This window comes from Pinus tabuliformis, chromosome 7, assembly GCF_031772625.1.
Source record: "Pinus tabuliformis cultivar Carrire ecotype Pingquan chromosome 7, CPIR1, whole genome shotgun sequence".
In the NCBI taxonomy this organism is placed as follows: domain Eukaryota; kingdom Viridiplantae; phylum Streptophyta; class Pinopsida; order Pinales; family Pinaceae; genus Pinus; species Pinus tabuliformis.
Genome location: NC_142293.1, coordinates 1,705,159,076 through 1,705,178,915, shown reverse-complemented (window position 1 = coordinate 1,705,178,915; position 19,840 = coordinate 1,705,159,076). Strand labels below are relative to the sequence as shown.

The 19,840-nt window shown below is 33.6% G+C and overlaps 1 protein-coding gene and 1 pseudogene across 1 annotated transcript; one reads left to right on the top strand and one right to left on the bottom strand.

The window, feature by feature from the left end:
• Window positions 1–6,327: 6,327 nt before the first annotated feature.
• On the bottom strand, window positions 6,328–7,668 carry LOC149255123 (uncharacterized). Its single transcript, XM_089454956.1, has 2 exons — window positions 6,718–7,668; window positions 6,328–6,630 (listed from the first exon to the last, which is right to left on the bottom strand). Exons 1-2 carry the CDS (start codon window positions 7,666–7,668, stop codon window positions 6,328–6,330), a joined length of 1,254 nt encoding a protein of 417 aa, XP_089311082.1.
• A 131-nt stretch (window positions 7,669–7,799) lies between these two features.
• Window positions 7,800–19,840, top strand: part of LOC149255122 (uncharacterized) — a 54,202-nt pseudogene continuing 42,161 nt past the window's right edge.

Genomic DNA, 19,840 nt, shown 5'->3' with positions numbered 1-19,840 from the left:
TCCTCTTGCATCATTAAATAATGTATTTCGACTGCCACACCTTCATCTGTAATCTGACCTTCATCCTCGACATTAACACCTAGAGATTGTTGATTTCCTACAGGTTGCCCATTAGAAGATTTACTGTGCAAATTTCCCTTCAAAAACTGAAATGATTTAAAAAAAAATGGTATGGAATCATCTTGTATCATTTGATCATATGTGCGAGCTTCCATGTCTTCATGTGCAACTTGACAATCAATGGAATTTGGGGATTGGAAATCTGAATATGATAAGTCTTGACCAAGGTTTTTATTGCCCTCAAGATGGTCCAAATCAAGACTTGTTGACAGTTGATTTTTTATTGCATGAATGTTGTCTCTGATGCACTGAAATGAATCAAAACAAAAAGGCGAAGATCCTTCTCTTACTTCAAAATTTTCTGCACTTTCCTCGTCACTGTCATAGCTGATATGCATCAGTGGATCATTGTACTCGAGCTGCTGAAAGTGAACTTCTTCCTCCCACAAACTAGCTGTTGATTTTTCTGCAAAATTAGCTTCTGTTTGGAGAACATAATCATCATCATACTGATCAAACTGAGACAAATCATCAGTATAAAACATATCATCAAGCATACATGTCATATCAAAAAATCTCTCTTCTCCAAAATGATCTATAAGACAATCATTATCAGATCTATAACAATTGGGATTAGGAAGAAGATGTTTTGGATCAACAACTTGTTCTTCTTCAATCAGTGAGCCATGGGTTTGAACATCATAATCATTCCTTGTGGTGATCCTTTGCATCATCTCTTCCACTGCACTTACCAAAATGTCAAGCTTTACCTCTAGAGATGTCGATTCCCCCGGATCTATGTTTTTCATCTCTTCTTCTTTCAACCTTGCCCTTCGGATCCACAGATGAGCCTCTACATTTACTGCATTGTTCTGCATCTCTTCAAGTGTTGCGACATTCATTTCTCTCAGCTGAAACTCCATTTCCGGATCAAAGCCGCCCGGGTAGTGCAAGAGAGCAGATCTAGGAGGTCTTATATCCACTGGCATCGAATAATAAACTTGGTTAAATCTGGCAGAAAACTATTGTACTGTCTCCCCTGGCAATCTTTTCAGCTGGTTATATTCTTCTATAATAAGGAAAAGGTTCTGTCCGATCATCCACCCGTCGATAAAAACTTTGACGAGCTGCTGGAAATCTGAGATGCTTGCATCAGGAAGGGTTTTGAACCAACTCTTGACTTTGCCTTGCAAAGAAAGAGCAAAAAGTCTAATACTGACATCTTCTTCATCAACCTCAAAAAGGTCTAGAAAAGACTCAAAATTCTGCACATGTTGCTCAACGTTGACATTCTTACATTCACTGTCAAATATCGGCAAATATAGGTAATAATTTGCATGGAAAGCATGAAGAACAGAAGGTAAAACAAGAGGTTTATACCTATCCGGGACTATAAAAGGTGTAGGAGTATATACAAGAGCTACAAGATCAGGTTTGTTTTCTTTAGGCTCATCACTCTGAAGAGAGTCATCATAAGATGTGGGAAAAGTAAGAAGGCCAGGATCAAAGGGAAACTCAGTATTTACACTTTTTGAATAGGTCGATTGAAGATTTTGATCACCTTTATCATACAACAAATTCTGAAAAACTTTCACGACAGCTTCAAGAACAACAAAGAAGTAATTTACAAGAAAGGAGACTAGATCCAGAATACTATTCCACTTTGGATACCCGAACTTTGTGTAAGATCCTTCCATTTTCTCAGAGAAAAGTTAGTCCACCAGTAGAGTCTCTACATTGAGTTGGAGTCACCAGGTGAATGATTTCAGCCTTCTTATGTCTAATCGTTGTCCACCATCAACCATCAGATCTAACTTGATACATGTACTGGGGTGATCGTTTAGATCAGATGTTCAGTTTATGAATTATACCGGAGATTGACTGAAGTAGCTTTTATATAATTGCGCTAATGCAAAGCAAAAGCGTTTCGAAGGCTACCTGGCTAATCTTCAGGCTCCGTCTGTAGTCTACAAAACCAAACAATGAAAATAAACTTTCTTCCCCAGTATGGTTGCCACTATGTTAGAGCCTAGATTTGCCTCAGGCTGAAAAGGCAAGGTTCTAGGTCCACATCAAAGCACGCTCAGCCTCGTAGCTAGCCCTACGAGGACAGGAGAGGGCTCTCTCCGGGTCAATCTCAGCAAAAGATAATCAGAGGGGGCTTGAGATGACTGATTTAACAACTGATCTTAGGCTAGGTATGAAAGTGCAAAGTTTTGATTTGAGTTTTTGGGGGTTTTGTTGGAAAAAAGGGACAGGCAAATTTTGGGTCCGGGGATGAGGCCAGATTTTTGCAGAGTTCAGGTAGGGGCAAGATAGGCAGTAGTTTTGATGCTTTGGATTGAATGAATGGGTGGATCAGACTGGTGAGGAGCCAAGGAGGGCAAGAAGGTCTCAAGAGTCCTCCTCAAACAGATGAAAACATGAAGAATTAAACAAAATATCAAGGCAGAGCATAACAGTCCAATGAATTCTACCTTAATCACTCATTTGTTTAATTGCAGAAGACAAGAGAAGGGAAAATGATACACATAAACATCAGTGAACTTACAAATACATAGAGAAACACACCATCAAAACATAGAGCCACATGGATCCCAACAAGTGCTGCAAAACCGTGGTCCTTCCTTTGCCAAAATTACAGAAATGAAATGTACAATAGAGTGCTAATCAATCCCAAGTATCCAACCATGAAAATGACTGAGAAATTACATGATATAGACAAGCCTAACTCCTTCCCATGCCTCTAGGGGTCGAGCTCATCATTCTAGGAGTTGTTTCAACCAATTCTAAATAAGGCACTGAAATCTAGGCAATCAAACAACTTGCCCCTATATGAAAGGACACTGATCCATTCAGCGGTTTTTCACTTTTTAGTGAATGAATCCTCTAGAACAAATAAAAATGTGTCAATATTACATCATGGTCATCAAATTACATCATGGAAGATCAAGAGTAACATTAAAAAGAAAAACTGGTCATAACTGGGTGAATTTCTGAGCTGAAGAGTGAAAATGAGGCCAAATTTCTCTATGCGCCGCGCCCAAAATCTCTATGCGTAGCGCAACTTTGGAGCTGATTTTGAGGCCCTTCCTGAAGTCCAAATTGGAAAGCCCTGCCTGTCTACTTTCTTACCCAGGTGGAATTTCTGGATTTTGATGTCATTTGCCCCTCCAAAACTTCAATCTCCCAAGACTTCTTCCTGTGTGTCAAAATAGGGGCAGTGAGGTCATTTTTTGAGTGTTTTACGACCTTCTGAGGGCTCAAAACCTGCCCAAATTTCTTGGCCATAGGTAGGAAAACACAATTTATCATGAGAAATCCAGAAATGCAAAGTTTTTTGGATTTGGAGCCCTCTAGCGAAAACGAGCGCCACGTGGCATGGCGCATAGGGAGGAAAACCCTATTTTTTAGTGCAAAAAATTTTCAAAATGAAAAAATTGTTCCGAATTTGTTGAAATTTGGGCTGGAACTTCTTCATCAAGAGCTATGATGGGCCAAGGATGCCTCGGCCAATATCCAGAGTCGATCATGCTTTTTTTGCCTCTTTTGTCTTTATCATGAACCTGTGGTGCTGATGTTTTTTTTATAATTTTGTAGTATGGGTGATAAATTTCATTACCTCTATATCTTTTCTAGGGGTCTTAGATAAGGATTTCCCCTCTTCCCTCTCCTATTTCAATGAATAGTTGAAGGGTTGAGTAGACTACTAAAAAGGCGACTTTAAAGGGATTTGCATTAGTCATGTTGACAACATCACACATCTTTTATAGATGAAGTACTTCTCATCTATGAAGGCACTAGAAGGATTGTTGAAAAATTAAAGAGCATTTTGGATCTATTATGTAGAGCTACAAATATGCAAATAAATGTGAATAAATCCACTATCTCCATATGAGACATACTAGAACATGAACATGTATACTTTTCCCAATTGTTCTAATTAAACTTCTTAAAATAGTTATCAATATTACAAAATAACCAAAAACCCCTTCAACTAAATTTTTGAACATATAAATTGCAATTTTATTTCTTGGAACTTATTCACTCCTCATCTATAATAACAACCCCTGGACTTTACTACTTTCAGTTTTTCCTATTTTTTATAACTATATATTATTATTAAACATAATAATTTTACACTCAATCTAAAACTTTATCTTGGAAATATAAAGTATCTAAATAATTATCTTAAAATATAGATTTTCTAAAAACAACTTTATATACTTCTAACGATCTTAAAACCATTTAAATTTAAAAGTAAAATAAAAAATAAAAAACAATCAATCCAACTTAATTTGTGAAATTAAATTGAATTTAATTTTAAAAATTAATAAACTTTATTAGATTCTATGAGCAATAATTACTCAATTTATCATATTGAAGCAAATTGAGTAATTGCTCAATTAACCATATATTGAAGCAAATTGAGTAATTGCTTAAATTAACCATATCAAAGTAGATTGATTAATCATATTTTTATTAAATCACTCAAGACCTTAAATTTCTATAATATTTCTTACTCCAAAAAAATTAATCATATTGTTTAAACAATAACCCCATAGATCTTAAGTCTTAGAAATGATACTTTCTAATAACACATTAAGTAATTAGTTGTAATGTGAATAAATATATAACCTTATTTTTATATAAAAAGAAAATAAGTAATTCATTTATTTTAAATAATTTCACATGAGAACAGCTAAACTTGTAATTTTTCTTATTCCAAAAAATTAATCATACTGTTTAAACAATAACCCAAATACATCTTAATTCTTAAAAATGATACTTTCTAATAACACAACAATAATAACCCAAATACATCTTAATTCTTAAAAATGATACTTTCTAATAACACAACAATAATAACCCAAATACATCTTGAGTCTTAAAAATGATACTTTTTAATTACACAACAATAATGATACTTTTTAATAACACAACTATAAGTAATTAATTGTAAAAAACTATAAGTAATTAATTGTAAAAAAGATAATTTCTAATAACCCAACAATAATGATACTTTCTAATAACACAATAATAAATAATTAATTGTAACGTGAATAAATAAATAACCTTATTTTTATATAAAATGAAAATAAATAATTTATTTACTTCAAATATTCTAAACATATATTTGTGTATTAGTTGTGAGTAATATAACATATATTTTGTGTATTAGTTGTGAGTAATACATTGATCAGAAGTGGATTAATTCTATCCATTCAAAGCAAGTGCATGAAGCATGTATAACTTCAGGGCAATAAGCGTACTAAAGTCCTACTTAAAAAAACAAGTTTAACTGCACTAACGTTCTTAAACTATTTATTTATTCAGAGCGTTAATTATGCAAAATATAATGAAGAACAAAATACCTCATTGACATGTACCCTTCCAGGTGGGTGTTTTGTATTATTTGTGTAACTATAACTTACAATTAAATTCAAACTTAAAAAGAATGAAAGGAAACAGATGACTGGCCCATGGGGCCCATATAACAAAAGAACTAAATTCAAACTTACAAAAATGAAAGGAAACAACTGACTAGCCCATGGGGTCCATATAACAAAAGAGCAGGCTTTAGTAAGCTGTTTGGCAGTGCAGTGAAGTATGCTTCACTCCAGGAAAAACAAAAATCAGCAGGAATCTTATCACCGATGCATTGAGCATACGAAACAAAATTATTAAGAAATTTATACTTCAATGTTGGAGGAAGGAAAATGCCACATACTAACAAAAATGGAATCATATATTGAATAAAAAACAAGTAAACAAAATAGAATCATATATTGAATTAAAAACCAGTGAGTAAATAAAATGCAATCAAAACAAGTAAATAGTAGGAAAAGAAGACTACATACTAAAATGATAGGAAACATAGTGAATGGCACATGATAACAAGGATATAAATGATTAAATCAAGGGTCTCTAAATAAAAAACACTACTTTAAATTAAGTTTTCATTTTATGAAAATGGATATAATTTGTATATATTGCTATTCTATAGCATGATAACCTGAGATGAATTACAAAGAAAAAATTCTACTACTCCACACATGAGATGAATTACAAAGAAAAAATTCTACTACTCCACACATGAGATGAATTACAAAGAAAAAATTCTACTACTCCATACATGGTTCATGTATATTTTGGTATGTTAGTTTACATGGACAAACTTAGATAAAATATTTACCATGAAATTGTAGCAGAATCTAAGCTTGATAACTACAATAACTGATTCATTCTTCTTGGAACATGTTTCTATCAATTCACCAGAAAGCCTTCTTTGCATCTTTCACAGTTGCCCTCATATTTTTCTGCTATAATTACACTTGATTCAGAAAATCTTTTCAAACCCAGAAGCTGTTTCAGGAAGCTCAGCTCGTGGATATATTGGGAGCATCTTGGTAGCGTGAGTGTCATTGTTTGCAATGAAGGAGTACTTCTGAAAAGGCAACCTAGCAGATCAATTTCCTCCTTGTAAAAATTTGAAACATTTACATGAATTTTCTTCAGAACTTTCAAGGAAAGGGTCAAGCTGGATACTTCCACGCTTTCTGCTTGGGTCTGCCATCCAAACCTGGTATGAAAAGTCTCACTACAAGAGAAAAATATTATGGTAATATTAAAGCTAAAAGCATGAGAATGACTAACCTTGAACCAGTCACTTTCTATTGAGAGTTCTTCAAGATTGAGAAACTTGCCTAGAACTTCAACTGAAAGCACTTGTACATCGAAATGAAGAGTAAGTTCCCCAGGCCCATGGAATAGATGAAGGTCACGAACATGTCTACGGTACCCATGAAGGGTAAGTTTTCTCAACATGTTTGTATTAGAAAACCCTGTAATTACATTAACCTCTGTAGTGGATAAATGCAGAAACCCACAAGAACTAACTTGCAGCCTTGACATACTTGGACAATCATTTACCATGAAATTCACCAGCTGGGGGCAATTCATTATCAATTGTGGGCAATCGAGTCCATTTAAATCTAAATTCCTGAGATTCAGTGCAGAAACTTTCAAACTGTTCAGCCCTGGACAGCGTTGGACTCTCAAGTTTTCAAGAAGATGGCATTTTTCTACGAGCTGCTCAATTATATCATCATTTGTATAGATATATGATAGAGAACAAGTTACAAGGCAACTGAATCCACAAAAATAAGGAGGCAGCTTTGTTAACATGAACCAGTGCAGCTTCAAAAAAGTGAGGCAGTTGCAAGAAAAGAGGGAATTTGGAACATCCAGCAACATGCCATTTCCCAGAGTGATTTGTTTCACTCTTTTCAAACATGCAGAATGGACCCATTTCTGAAAGCACTTGGCAATGTTCTTTATGTCCATATCACCCATTGAAACTGAAAGTTCGAAACTTTGAAGCTGAGCAGAATGAAAGAACAAGATTTTATTAATTGCTCGTTCTGTTGCTTTTCCTTGATGAGCAAAACATTGGCCGCAAAATCTGAGATGGGGCAATAAAGTGCACAGGTATCGCCATCTGCGGGATAGGACAGAACAACGGGTTGCATCCCTTAACGACAGATTTGAGAGAATGTAAGAGCAGAGTAAATTATCGGGCAAAGCACTGAGTCTGTCACAAGCCATGAATATAGCTGTAAAAGAGGAATGGCAAGGAAATGTAGACCAACCAAGCGCTGCCGTAGAAAGCTATAAATTGGATTTTACATGGTAGATTTGTAATTAAAGAGATGAGACTCAGTGTGATGGTTGGTACGATGGCGTGTGAAAGCCTGGTTCTGCCACCGAATCAGTGGATTCATTAAATCAATGCGTAATCACCCAAAATTAATGTTTCAATGACTTTATGTTTTCAAGGAGCACCTTGGGACTCGGTGAAAAATTTAGCTGCGTATGAGCAAATATATTAAAAGCTATCCAATTAACGATTAACGAGGTGCAGAGGTTTTCAAATTGACAAGACAAGGTTACTGCTGTTTTCGAACTCCAACCAGGCCTGGAATTTGACGTCCTGTAGGACGTATTTTGCATTCGAAGACGTATTTGACGGTTGTTGTAAGTTTTTTCACGTCATTTTTGACTTGTGTTATACCTCTTCATCCCGTCATTTTGACGTTTGATTTCAAATGTAAACCGTAAAAATTTATGATACCTCCATCCTAATTGCAAGCAATGTGAAATTACCAATGATGGGACACTCTACCATAGAGTTCGACTTCGAACTTCAAGCACGGTATTTTTTTGAATTCGTCAAAACATGTAGTTGGTCAGAGAATAGTGCGACGCCATGAAGAAGTGTTAATGCGGCCCTTGTAATCTAAAAATAACGAGCCTAAGCTGTTCAAACCAATTATTCGTACGAGTGATTACCCGGTCGTCAACTTACAACCTTCCTGGCCATTTCAATTAATCGGTTGATAGTCACTTGTCATATGAAGGTTGCATTAATTATCCATTGATTATGAGTCATTAACATTTGATATTTTTCTTGACTTTATTGAGAGAGCGGGATACCTACAGGATAGACCGCTTTTTCCAAACAAATCCACCGATACTATCACATTAGTTGTATTCAAATTCGGCCATACTAACAAAGACTTACTATTCCCACGTGTTGAAACTAGCATAATAGTGATCATGGTGGTAGCTCCATCATCTGCATTCACTGAGAGGTCTTGTTTCTTATCCCTACTTATTTAGCTCTTCGCTGCGTGAATAGCATTCAGAATTTTGTAAATGTTTTGCAGACAATCGATTCAAACAGCAGCTTGCTGTGACTAAGTTGCCCCTGGTAAGCATTTCTGAGTTATAAGGAATATATATTATAATTAGACAATAAAAAATTAGTGAAAATGACTCATCAAAACTAGACATCAAATCAAAAGATAGAATACCTTGATTGCATCAAGGTTCGAGATATAGAGTCTTCTAGAACAGTTCATCTAGGGGAACCAAGATATTGTTTCTTGATTAAATGAGCGAATGATATTGTCTCAAACATCTGATGCCTCTTTTCACTGATTTACCAAATCTTCCAACGGAACCTAGTGAATTTGTATCTTCCCTTTCAATGATTGAATAATCAAGGAAGAATCCTATATATGTCGAAACTCACTCATTTTCCCACGACTCTCTCCAAAAGAAGATTGAATAACCAATGAAGAATCCGATATATGTTGAAACTCACTCATTTCCCAGGGCTATTTCTGAAAAAAGACAAAGGCCATCATTTCAGTATAATAGTTTTTCTCCCAATATTTATACTTTATATTATAGTAGTTGAAAGATAATTTTCAAATAAGGGAGTTTCACACTTAAAAATTTGTGTAGAACGTAAAATGAAGGGCATGAAAAATGAAAAAACGTCATCAAATTTTCAATTGACGGGCAGAGAGAATTTGAAATTCCAGGCCTGACTCCAACGCTGTGTGAATCGTGTTTCATACTGTGTATAGTAGGAAGAAATAGCGCCCCTGTCAACTCTCACAGGTGTACATGGTTTTGTTCCGAATGTTTACATGGTTTTTCTGGTTAGGAATTAGATCGCATAATTTAGGGATCAAATTTCTACACTTAATTATTAAACCACAGTTTTATTCAGAAATTTTACATGGTTTTTCTGTTAGGAATTAGACCACGGAATTTATGGAGACCAAACTTCTACAATTAACTATTAAGCCAAGGTCTCGAAACTATGTATATAGTAATTAAATATAGTAGTTAAACCTACCAGCCATATGCACCCTGTAAACATATTATAAAACATGGATAACATAGTAATTTATAAAATAAGATCATTTGATAGGTAGCTTTAGTGACGATCACTATGGAAGTTGGTTTTTAATATTATTTATAAATAAAAAATATATATATATTTGAAATAAAATTTTATATGGATATATGTATATAGTAGATAATAATATTTATAATATTTACACATCTACATATTATTATAATCTTCAATATTTTATAGTACTAGTTTCATCTAAATTAGTAAGATCAAACAACAATTAGTAGGATCAAGCAATAACAATGAATGACAGAGATCACTGTGTAAAGTGTCAATGTATTTCATCAAAGTTTCTAGTAAGTCTAAATGAATATTCAATGCCAATGCTTCCTTCCTAAACTCCTTTGTAAAACTTTGAACACTTTGACCTTTACCTTGTCTCAAGGTTTGTCATTCCATCATGGACTTTTACATGTAACCCAATGGGTAAAGTTTCCCTCTTAATGTAGAAACAAACTCAAACCATGAAGAAAGGAGTTTACCATTATGTTGACTACATTTCTAAAGGTTGTTCTCCCACCATACAAGAGTTGTGCCGCCCAACCGAAGAGATGCCAATTGAATTTTTGCCTCATCCTTTTCAATATGTTGTATACGACAATACACTTCAATCTCTCTAATCCAATTGTTTATTTTCTTTGCATTAACTTCTCCATTAAACATGGGCAAATCAAATTTTACAGCTAACTTAATAAACTCATTAATAAAGTATATTATAGAGTTTATTAAAGGTTATAGTTATCAATTTTTGTCATGGTATCACAGCTAGTTTGCATAAGACTCCGTGAGAGCGGCAAAGTGAGCAAAGTAATAGCAGAAGAGAGAATAGGCGAGACTGCATAAGGCTCTTTGAGAGAGCAGTGGAGATAGAGTGATGTTGCATAAGACACTTAGAGAGAGCAACAAAGGAGAACAAGAAAGTTTTTGTGTGAAGGGTAGCCGAAGTAACACACTTTACAACGTTGAAGACAACCTTATTAACGTATACACAACTCCACCCAATCCGCCTTAGTCCAAAGCATTATTAACACTCAACAGTTAAACAAGAGCTTGCTTTAGCCGAGAGTACTTACATGCTTTCTGACCTCACGCTCCACCCTAATGACGCACAATGCATTATAATAACATATGACAAAGAAAATCTCATATCTTAATTTTGGAAGGTATATAATAATATATTACATTATTATTGAATCTATTATAAAGAATTATTAATAAGTCAATACTCATTAATTATCATTAATTAGAATTTATAAGGGATAATAGACTAATTTAATTAGAGTGTTTTTTCCAGTAAAAATAAATATTTAAAACATGTAAGCAAATATTTTAAAAAATACCCATGGTAGCTTTAGCCTTTGATAGAAACTTGTTATCCTTTTTAAATGTTTCATCCTCCATCATTCCACTATACTACCTAATGACAAGAGTGTGAGTGATTTTTATGCCCTCGCCTTGTTTGGTGAGAAATGCCCAACTTATATGAAAAAATTGAATGAAATATAGAACATGTGAAGCACAAAAATTGTAATGGTAAGTATGAACATCATATAATCCTTTAATCTACAAAATCTAACGGAAAACTTTACAAAATTATGTATTTTGTAAAAGATGGATTATGAAAAATTAAATTAGTTTGTTTTTCTTTCTTTTCTTTTTAAAGTAAGAAAGGGTTTTATAACATTTGAGAAAAATGTTCATAATATTTAAGAATATATAAATTTTGGTAATTGCATTATATTATGTGTAAATAAAATTTCAGTAATTTATGAAAAGGAAAACTTTGTCTTTATTATATATTTTTAAATTAACATAAATTTTAATAGATTTTGAAATGTTAATACAATTTTTTAGATTTTAGAATGTTAGTCTCAAGTCTAGAAGTCATGGTATCCATTTGATTTGTAGAAATATTTTGGTTGTTTTTGCTATTTGGAGAAAAAATGAATTAGTGAAAAGTTAATCTAACTCGATTGCATTGTTTTGAGTTTAAATTCCTTATCTTTTTATCAATATTAGCATTCTTTGGAAATATTAGCTCTAACCTCTTTAGATATTTATTTATCTCTGAGAATGACAAAGCATTTCAACTTTAACCTAATAGATAATTTCCATGCAAGTTAATATCTAAAATTATTTAATGAATTTATAATCTCAAGTCACATATAAACATCATGCCATTATCCAATTAGAAACATTAACCTTTCCAATACATACTCCCAAGGTCAAATCTTTGAGCATTGAATATTTAAGGATTCCCTATTAATAGGAAGCTCCCTTGAGAAACTCTGAGCATTATACTTTGCTTGGCACTTAGTGGAATTCACGAGGGCTTCACTGGGGGAGAAATACCATACCACATGAGTTCATATTGGGGGATATATATTGAGGAAAAAATGACATAATATATATTGAGCATCTATTAGGGGGTAAAGGGTTTTATATTGAAAGGTATAAAAAATGGAGCTCACAGTTAATGAAAAAATATAAAGGGGTATAAAAAATGTTAATGAAAAAAATGGATACCTACAATATTTAGTGAAAGTAGGAGTTTTTAAATTGGGAAGGTGTATTAGGTTCGTATTGGTAGGGAGTTAAATAATGTGATTTTCAGAAGTATTTTTCAATATGTAGTCAAATTAGGGGTATTGTTTAGTATGGCATGAACACACGTGATATGTCACAGGTTCATTGAGTGAAGCCCCCGTGGTGGAATCTAAGATATGGTGGCACCAATGTAGCAACAAAATATATTGCCAAAGATCCTACCACCCATTTTGGAGGATCACTGGAGATAGTTAAATATGATCAACAATTTGCAAATTAGAGATTGAGGTAGTTATTAGTTTACATTAATGGCAAGTAATAGTCCAATGACTTAGATTTCTTGAATAAGCCTTCCCACCTAGGAGTGGAAATACAAATGTAAGACTTTGGTCTATTATGAGTGTAGTTATTTTTGTTGTTGAGGTTGTTAGAGTTGGAGTTGTTATTGGTATTGGTATTACTACAATTATTTTTGTTTATCATTTAGGTTGCATCCTAGGGCATGAAAGATGTTATGTTGTAATCATGAGATATCTAATGATTGAGATTAATATAATTAGACCCCCTTTCATTATTTTTATATATGGACTATTTCACTTATTTAGGTAATATTGTATATGCTCAATATGTTGCGATGTTCATTGTTTGTGATCGTTTTGTTATGAATAAGTATCGAATACCATGTTGTACAACTAATATGGAATGAAAAATAAGTTGAGTAGATGGATAGGTAAATGAATGCATCATATTGTTGTTGCATATATGATAGATTGATCACTACATACCCCTTAAGTCCCAGTAAGCACTTCGAATGCGACCTTACCAATAACAAGTGATTGAAAATTCTATTTTAAATATTAATGAACCCCTTTTTCGACACCCCTATGTACCCTAATATTAAATTGAGCGTAAGAACAATATTGTTGCCAATACATCATCATAATGAGTGTGGTGTTTTGGAAGTATGACTGCTATACTAATGCAGGAGTTTGTGGAGGATTGGTAGTTTAAGAAAATGAATCTATTTGTAGTGAAAAATCATTAGAGAAATTTTGAGGTCTAAATGGGCCTCAAAACAAAAATGTACAGGCAAATCAAATTTACAAGAACCAATAGGATTCAATATGATGATGTTAACCATGGGGGATGATTCACCATTTTTGAAGTAAAAAAGTAAAAATATTGAAAAAAAAAAAAAAAAAAAAAAACTATTTTTTCAACTTGTATTTTCAACTATCTCCCAACAATTTAACTTAGATTTCGAGAGAAAGCGCTCGTTGAATGTAGAATTTAGTTCTGCATCCAAGGAGTACCCATGTTGCATACTTTCGATGGACCCTGCCACACAAAAAATGAAAAATACATGAAAAACGTGATTAATCATGTATTTCTCATTTTTCGTGTACCAGGGTCCATCGAAAGTATGAAACATAGATACTCCTTAGATGAAGAATTAAATTCCACATCTAGCAAGTGCTCCTGCTCGAAATTTGAGCAAAACTGTAGGGAGATAAGTTGAAAATATGAGTTGAAAAAGTAGTTTTTTTCTTTTTTTCCCTCTAAAATTTGACTATGTAATCTAATCTAATTTTATTATCTCCAATAATATTTTATAATATTCTTTAGGAGGCGCAATTTAGACCTCAAAATTTCTCTAATGCCATGGGTTTCCTTTTTTAATCTCATGTTTCACCTTGTTTTATTTATTTTTTTAACTTTGTCATCTATATATATATATATATATATATATATATATATATATATATATATGTTTGTAGTATGGCATAGGATATAAAGTAGTTAGACTGTATTTTTCTATTGATGTTGTTATTATGGGCTAATTACTTTTGACTTATAGGTTCTTCACTCTGGTCTTATATTAAATTAGGATTTATTTATTAATATGTAGTGAGGATGATCATTCCTCAAATTAATCCATGCATCTTTTGCTTATGCATTCTTTATATATATATATATATATATATATATATATATATATATATATATATATGATGGATCATGTATCGTGAGATTCAGAAAATCAACCAAAATTATTCAAACACAATGAACTTATAAACCATCACCAATAATCATGACACTTACTATAAAAAATTAGGTCACTTTTCAAGTAGCCTTGTATGAATGGACATGTGGAGAAGGAGAACATTAATGAGTCATTTGAAAAGGAACAAAAAGGTTAACTAGAACATTAATAATTTGATTCATTAGTAGAGGGTAGATCATGAAGTTACGAGAGTGATAGGTAAAAATTATAGTTGAGGGGTTTATTATGGAGTTTGCAATTGGACTTGATTAGTCATTCTCAAATGATGAACAATAATATTGAAAAGATATCATGGCAACCTAGTCAATGACATCCAAGTTTGGTTGAAAATGTGTATGGTGGAGGAAGGTTATATCCCTTACCTTACCCATGATGGTGGCTTCAACACTCATTGTTATAGGAAAATTGAGATGGTTATAGAAATTTATGTAGGACTAAAGGCCGAATCTATCATAGAGTAATATAGATTGATTAGATCAATACATTATTTTCCATCTGTTTTGATGCTTTTATAGAGTGAAAGTAAATTGGAAGAATCAACCTGCGGTGTCATTTAAGTGGTGGCTCTTAATTTGGAGAATTGGGATTTGAGACCTTCTAGAACATTCCAAGGAATCAAATAGCATTTTTAGATTCAAAACTTTCCTACTTTAGTGTTAGGCATTGGGACCTTGGTATACATTCAAAATGTTTCCAATAATGCAAGAATTACATCAATCAGAGTTCATATGCAAAAGTTATTCCTCTTGCAAGTTGACCTACCATGTTGGCCACCATGGTACAAGAGGATGTTATAGCAACTCCCATTACTCATGCAAATGAGGCTAGCAACATGTGCACTTCCAAGAAAACTCTATAAGTTCCAAAACCATAACTCATGTTAAGGATTGAGAGTGTCAAACCTTACCCATGGTTGATTATCAGACTATGTTAAATATCAAGTCACTAGGAGGAATAGAAGTTCCATTTTATGTTATTTTATTTTGTTCTAAAGTTGAGAAAAGCAACTAGGAGTGGAAAGAGAGAGATAAGAATAGAGGGTCAACACTTTAAGTAGTAGCCTTACAAGCCACAGGTTTCAAGTAACTCCATATATAGTACTTCTTCCTTTGTACTTGTGTATTTCCATATTAGGGAAAGGAGAGCAAATAGTTTCACCTTCTAGTTGGGTTTTCTCCCATAAGGGTTTCCCAAAGATAAAATTGTGTCTATTGTGGACGTGTGCATGTATTTATTTATATTCTCTATTTCTCGCATTTCACTTATTTCATTCATTTAAGTAGAAAATAAACTATTAAAGAATCTCAGGTCTAAAGGAAAATAAACTTTCATAGTCTGGATCTCAGATATTTTTACCATATTTTTTGTGACGAATTGTTCCAATGTAATATCCATGGTGGTTTACATATTAAGGACACATAATCTAGTAGTAGAAAGAAGAAAACCATAAAACGAAAATTTGTGACTCATCAACGGTGGTTAGAAAAGATGGGATTACAAATTAAGGAAAAACAATAGTATTCCAAAGGGAGATAAATGAAAGATGAAGCAACAAGGATATTGGTATAGCTAAGAAAGCATGTAAATGAAGTTGGCTAGTAGATTGGAGAATCCATTTTATTGATGCAAGGAAATCCAATAAGAATCATTGATGGAGGAGAGACATCTCAAGAGTCAAATTAAAAAATGGGACCTAATGTGTAGGAGGTAGAGGTGGAGGATCACATAAAAGAGATTGGAATAATAGATCAAGGGACAACATTAGAAGGTGATTATGATAAAAGGATAAGAGGAAGTGATGATAGAGAGTTGGGGAATGAGAAAGCAATTGAAAATGCATCCTACATGTTTGAGATAGAGAAATAGATTCAAGAAGGCATGAAACAATAATGAGACAATGTAGCTAGATCATGCCAACTAGTGCCCCATTGGACTATTAATCAATAGAGGTAAATACCATTTTAAATTCGAATTATGTCATACAAACAATAGTATTAAGAATAATAGTAGTAGTCAAATACTTGTCAAATTGGATTAAAATTCAACCAATTTTAGCAGGAAATCCTTGTACCAATATAGTTAGGATTAATCAGAAATAATTTATTATGCATATAATTACTAGTTCAAAAACCCATTTTCTAGCTTCAAGGATCACTTCATTACATTCACGAGAAATATCGTGTCCTTCATTACGAGCTTGTACACAAACTTCTAGAGTAACCCAATTAGCTATTGCACCAAGTGAATTTCACCAAGGGTGTCCCAAAGTTCCACCACCAAACTATAATATAGAATCATCCACACAGATCTCGATCAAAGTAGTCATATGGAAAACATGGACACCTCCTAAAGCTACATGAATATAGTTGTGAACTCTAGTGTGTTTAATAATAGTTCAAGAAATTGTATAAGTTACCAGGAGCCAAGGGTTTCATTTCAAATGTGACTCAATAATAGAGTTTGATGTGCCTACCCAACGTTTTGAGTAGGGGAAAGTGATGCAAAACAACACTACCCCTGTTAGAAAATTAGAAAGGAAGAAATATTTTCTTATGTTTATAATTTCTTGTGATATTATTATGTTCTTCTTTATCTTTGTTTCATCAAGAAATTATCAAAAGAAAATCATGAAGATGAGGGACACTGGATGTAGGAAGACAACCAAGGTTAAAACCCTTATATAGGGGAAAACAAAATCAAGAACTCTTCCTTCAGTAATTCAGATTGAAATGGACCAAGATCCTAGACCAACAAACTTTCCTCCTCCACCAATTCAACCTTCCAATATGATATAGTAGTATGTTCTTATCGAGCAGCTCCAACCCAACAACAATCCAGAAATTCGACTTCCCCAGGGGGGCTTCACTCAATGAACCTATGACATATCATGTGTGTTCGTGGCATACTAAACAATACCCTTAATTTGACTACATATTGGAAAATACCTCTAAAAATCACATTATTTAACCCCCTACCAATACAAACACAATACACCTTCCCAATTTAAAAACCCCTACTTTCACTAGATATTGTAGGTATCGATTTTTTCCTTAACATCTTTCCTACCCTTTATATTTTCTCCATTAAATTTAAGCTCCATTTTTATACTTGCCAATATAAAACCCCTTTATCCCCTAATATATTCTCAATATATTATGTATTTTTATCCTCAATATATATCCCCCAATATGAATGCATCTGGTATGGTATTTCTCCCCTAGTGAAGCATGCATGGAATTCCCAGTTGCAGAATTTCGACCCCCAACTATAGAATTTTGGCCTCTTAATTATTGCAGAATTTCAACCCCCTTCCTTCAGCTGCACAACTTCACATCTGTGGGAATTAGAGAGAATTTTGACTTCTTACTTCTTATGCTTGTGAGAGGCCTCCTTCTCCTTAGTTATCTTTCTACCGCTTCTTCCTTGGAATTCACACTTTTTCTGGCCCTAGAAGTTACAGATTGAACTTGTTGAGTGAGTGACAAATGAAGTTGAGTTGCTGCCTATATATAGTGATTTTTCTACCTAGTTTTAGGCCGACTTGTCCAGTTTTGAGGCTGAATTTGTGGAGGAGGCCTAAAAGACTAATTTTAAAATAAAATAAATTTATTTCTTGACAAATAATTCCCAAGAAGTGCTCTTTACATTATGACATGGACAAGGACACTTGACACAAACCCTAGAAGCCTGCAATGGAGGCTTTGACCTAAAATAATTGTCCCAAGCATGAAACCCTTTCTTTAATAAGTCAATTTTAAGAATAATAAAATTTCATTTTCTTTCTTTTGACAAATACAATATATTGTGACTTAAATACATTTATGAAGACTTAACCTAGTTACATTCTTCAACACTCCCTCTTAACTAGGGAGGCATTCATAATTACAACCATATAGAGGTACATGGAAGATCTCCAATATGAAATATGAAGAGTTCAAGCACACTCAGTGCCATGGACTAGATACCTGACTAGGGTTATCTATCCAGGTGGGAATAAGATGGACTAAAGCTTTAAGCTAATCTAGGTACCATCAGGCTTACTAACTAACCATCAACCCAGATGTTATCTCAAAATCAGATCCTGATAGGCTGCTGGTCAGGTTGACTCTAAGTAACTATTTCAACCTACTTTAGGCTGAGGCTTAGCCTCCTCAACTTGAGAGGGCTCTCTCTTGATGGATTAATGATTTTGATTAAAGATAAGATGGCTAACTCTTATAGAACAACTGTGAAAAATATGAATGGTGGAAACACATTAAACAAAACTATCCATTGGGCTTATGGAGTCAACAACACCTCAATATAACAATGAACTCAACCCTACATGGAAGTCAGGGCATTCAGCATTTAAACATTCAGAACATAAACTCATATGGGACCACACAGTTTATAAATGTATACAGGAAGTCAGAGCACATTCAGTGAATTCTGAGTGATTATACATCCATACCACTGTAAGAATTAAGGAAAGGACAACATCACATATTCTGAACATAAAAAATCCTTCATGAATCCTGAGAAGTAAAGTCAAGCATGTATTACTGAAAATGAGTCTTACATAGGCCAAATACAAGCTTTTCCATACAAATTTCCAACAACCCTTTGTACATCAGCTGTTCTGCTATATATAGAGCTCTTTACATGCTTAGATTCCTCTTCTAGGAAGAGGAAAATTCGAATTCTACCTGACCTGACACCTAATGACACTCAAAACTAACTATTAAATTCAAATGACACCTAACTAGCAGTCCTAGAGACCTAATACAACTAGGAGTGTAACTCCTTATCATGATTACAACAACCTTATCTAAGCATTAAACACTCATTTTGACACATAAAACTCCATGAAGTCGAATTTGATGAAGCCCATAACATTCCAGTTGGCCCTTGATGACTCATCCTTTTGTTGTTCCTAGAAACTAGGAAACTGTCCCTTGCTCTGTTCTGGCTGAAAAATAGGTCTTGGGACAGAGCTCATAACTTCTCATAAACAATGTATTTGGAAAAATTGAAGGAGGATTTTGTGAACCAATCCATGCTTAACAAAAACCTCTCTTGGTTTTTTGAAACACCTTTCCTACCGTCCAGAATATTTCTTTGAAAAACAGGTGTCAAACAGAGAAATATGCCTGTGGAAAACTTGCACCTACAGCAATTTCGTAGCGCAAGTTTGATCATTCATTTCTCTCAAATCATAATGGATTTGAAGAAAGTGGAAGAGGTTTTTTTATTTCTGTATCTTATGAACGAAAACCTCTTTCACATTTTAGAGATAAGCTTTCAAATGCTCAGAAACGCTTCTAGAAGTTGACTAGTAAAAACAGGGAAACAAAACTCCTCCTTTTTAGAGTTTCATTCTTATGCTCATCTTCGAATCCTTCTGCTGACCATGTTGC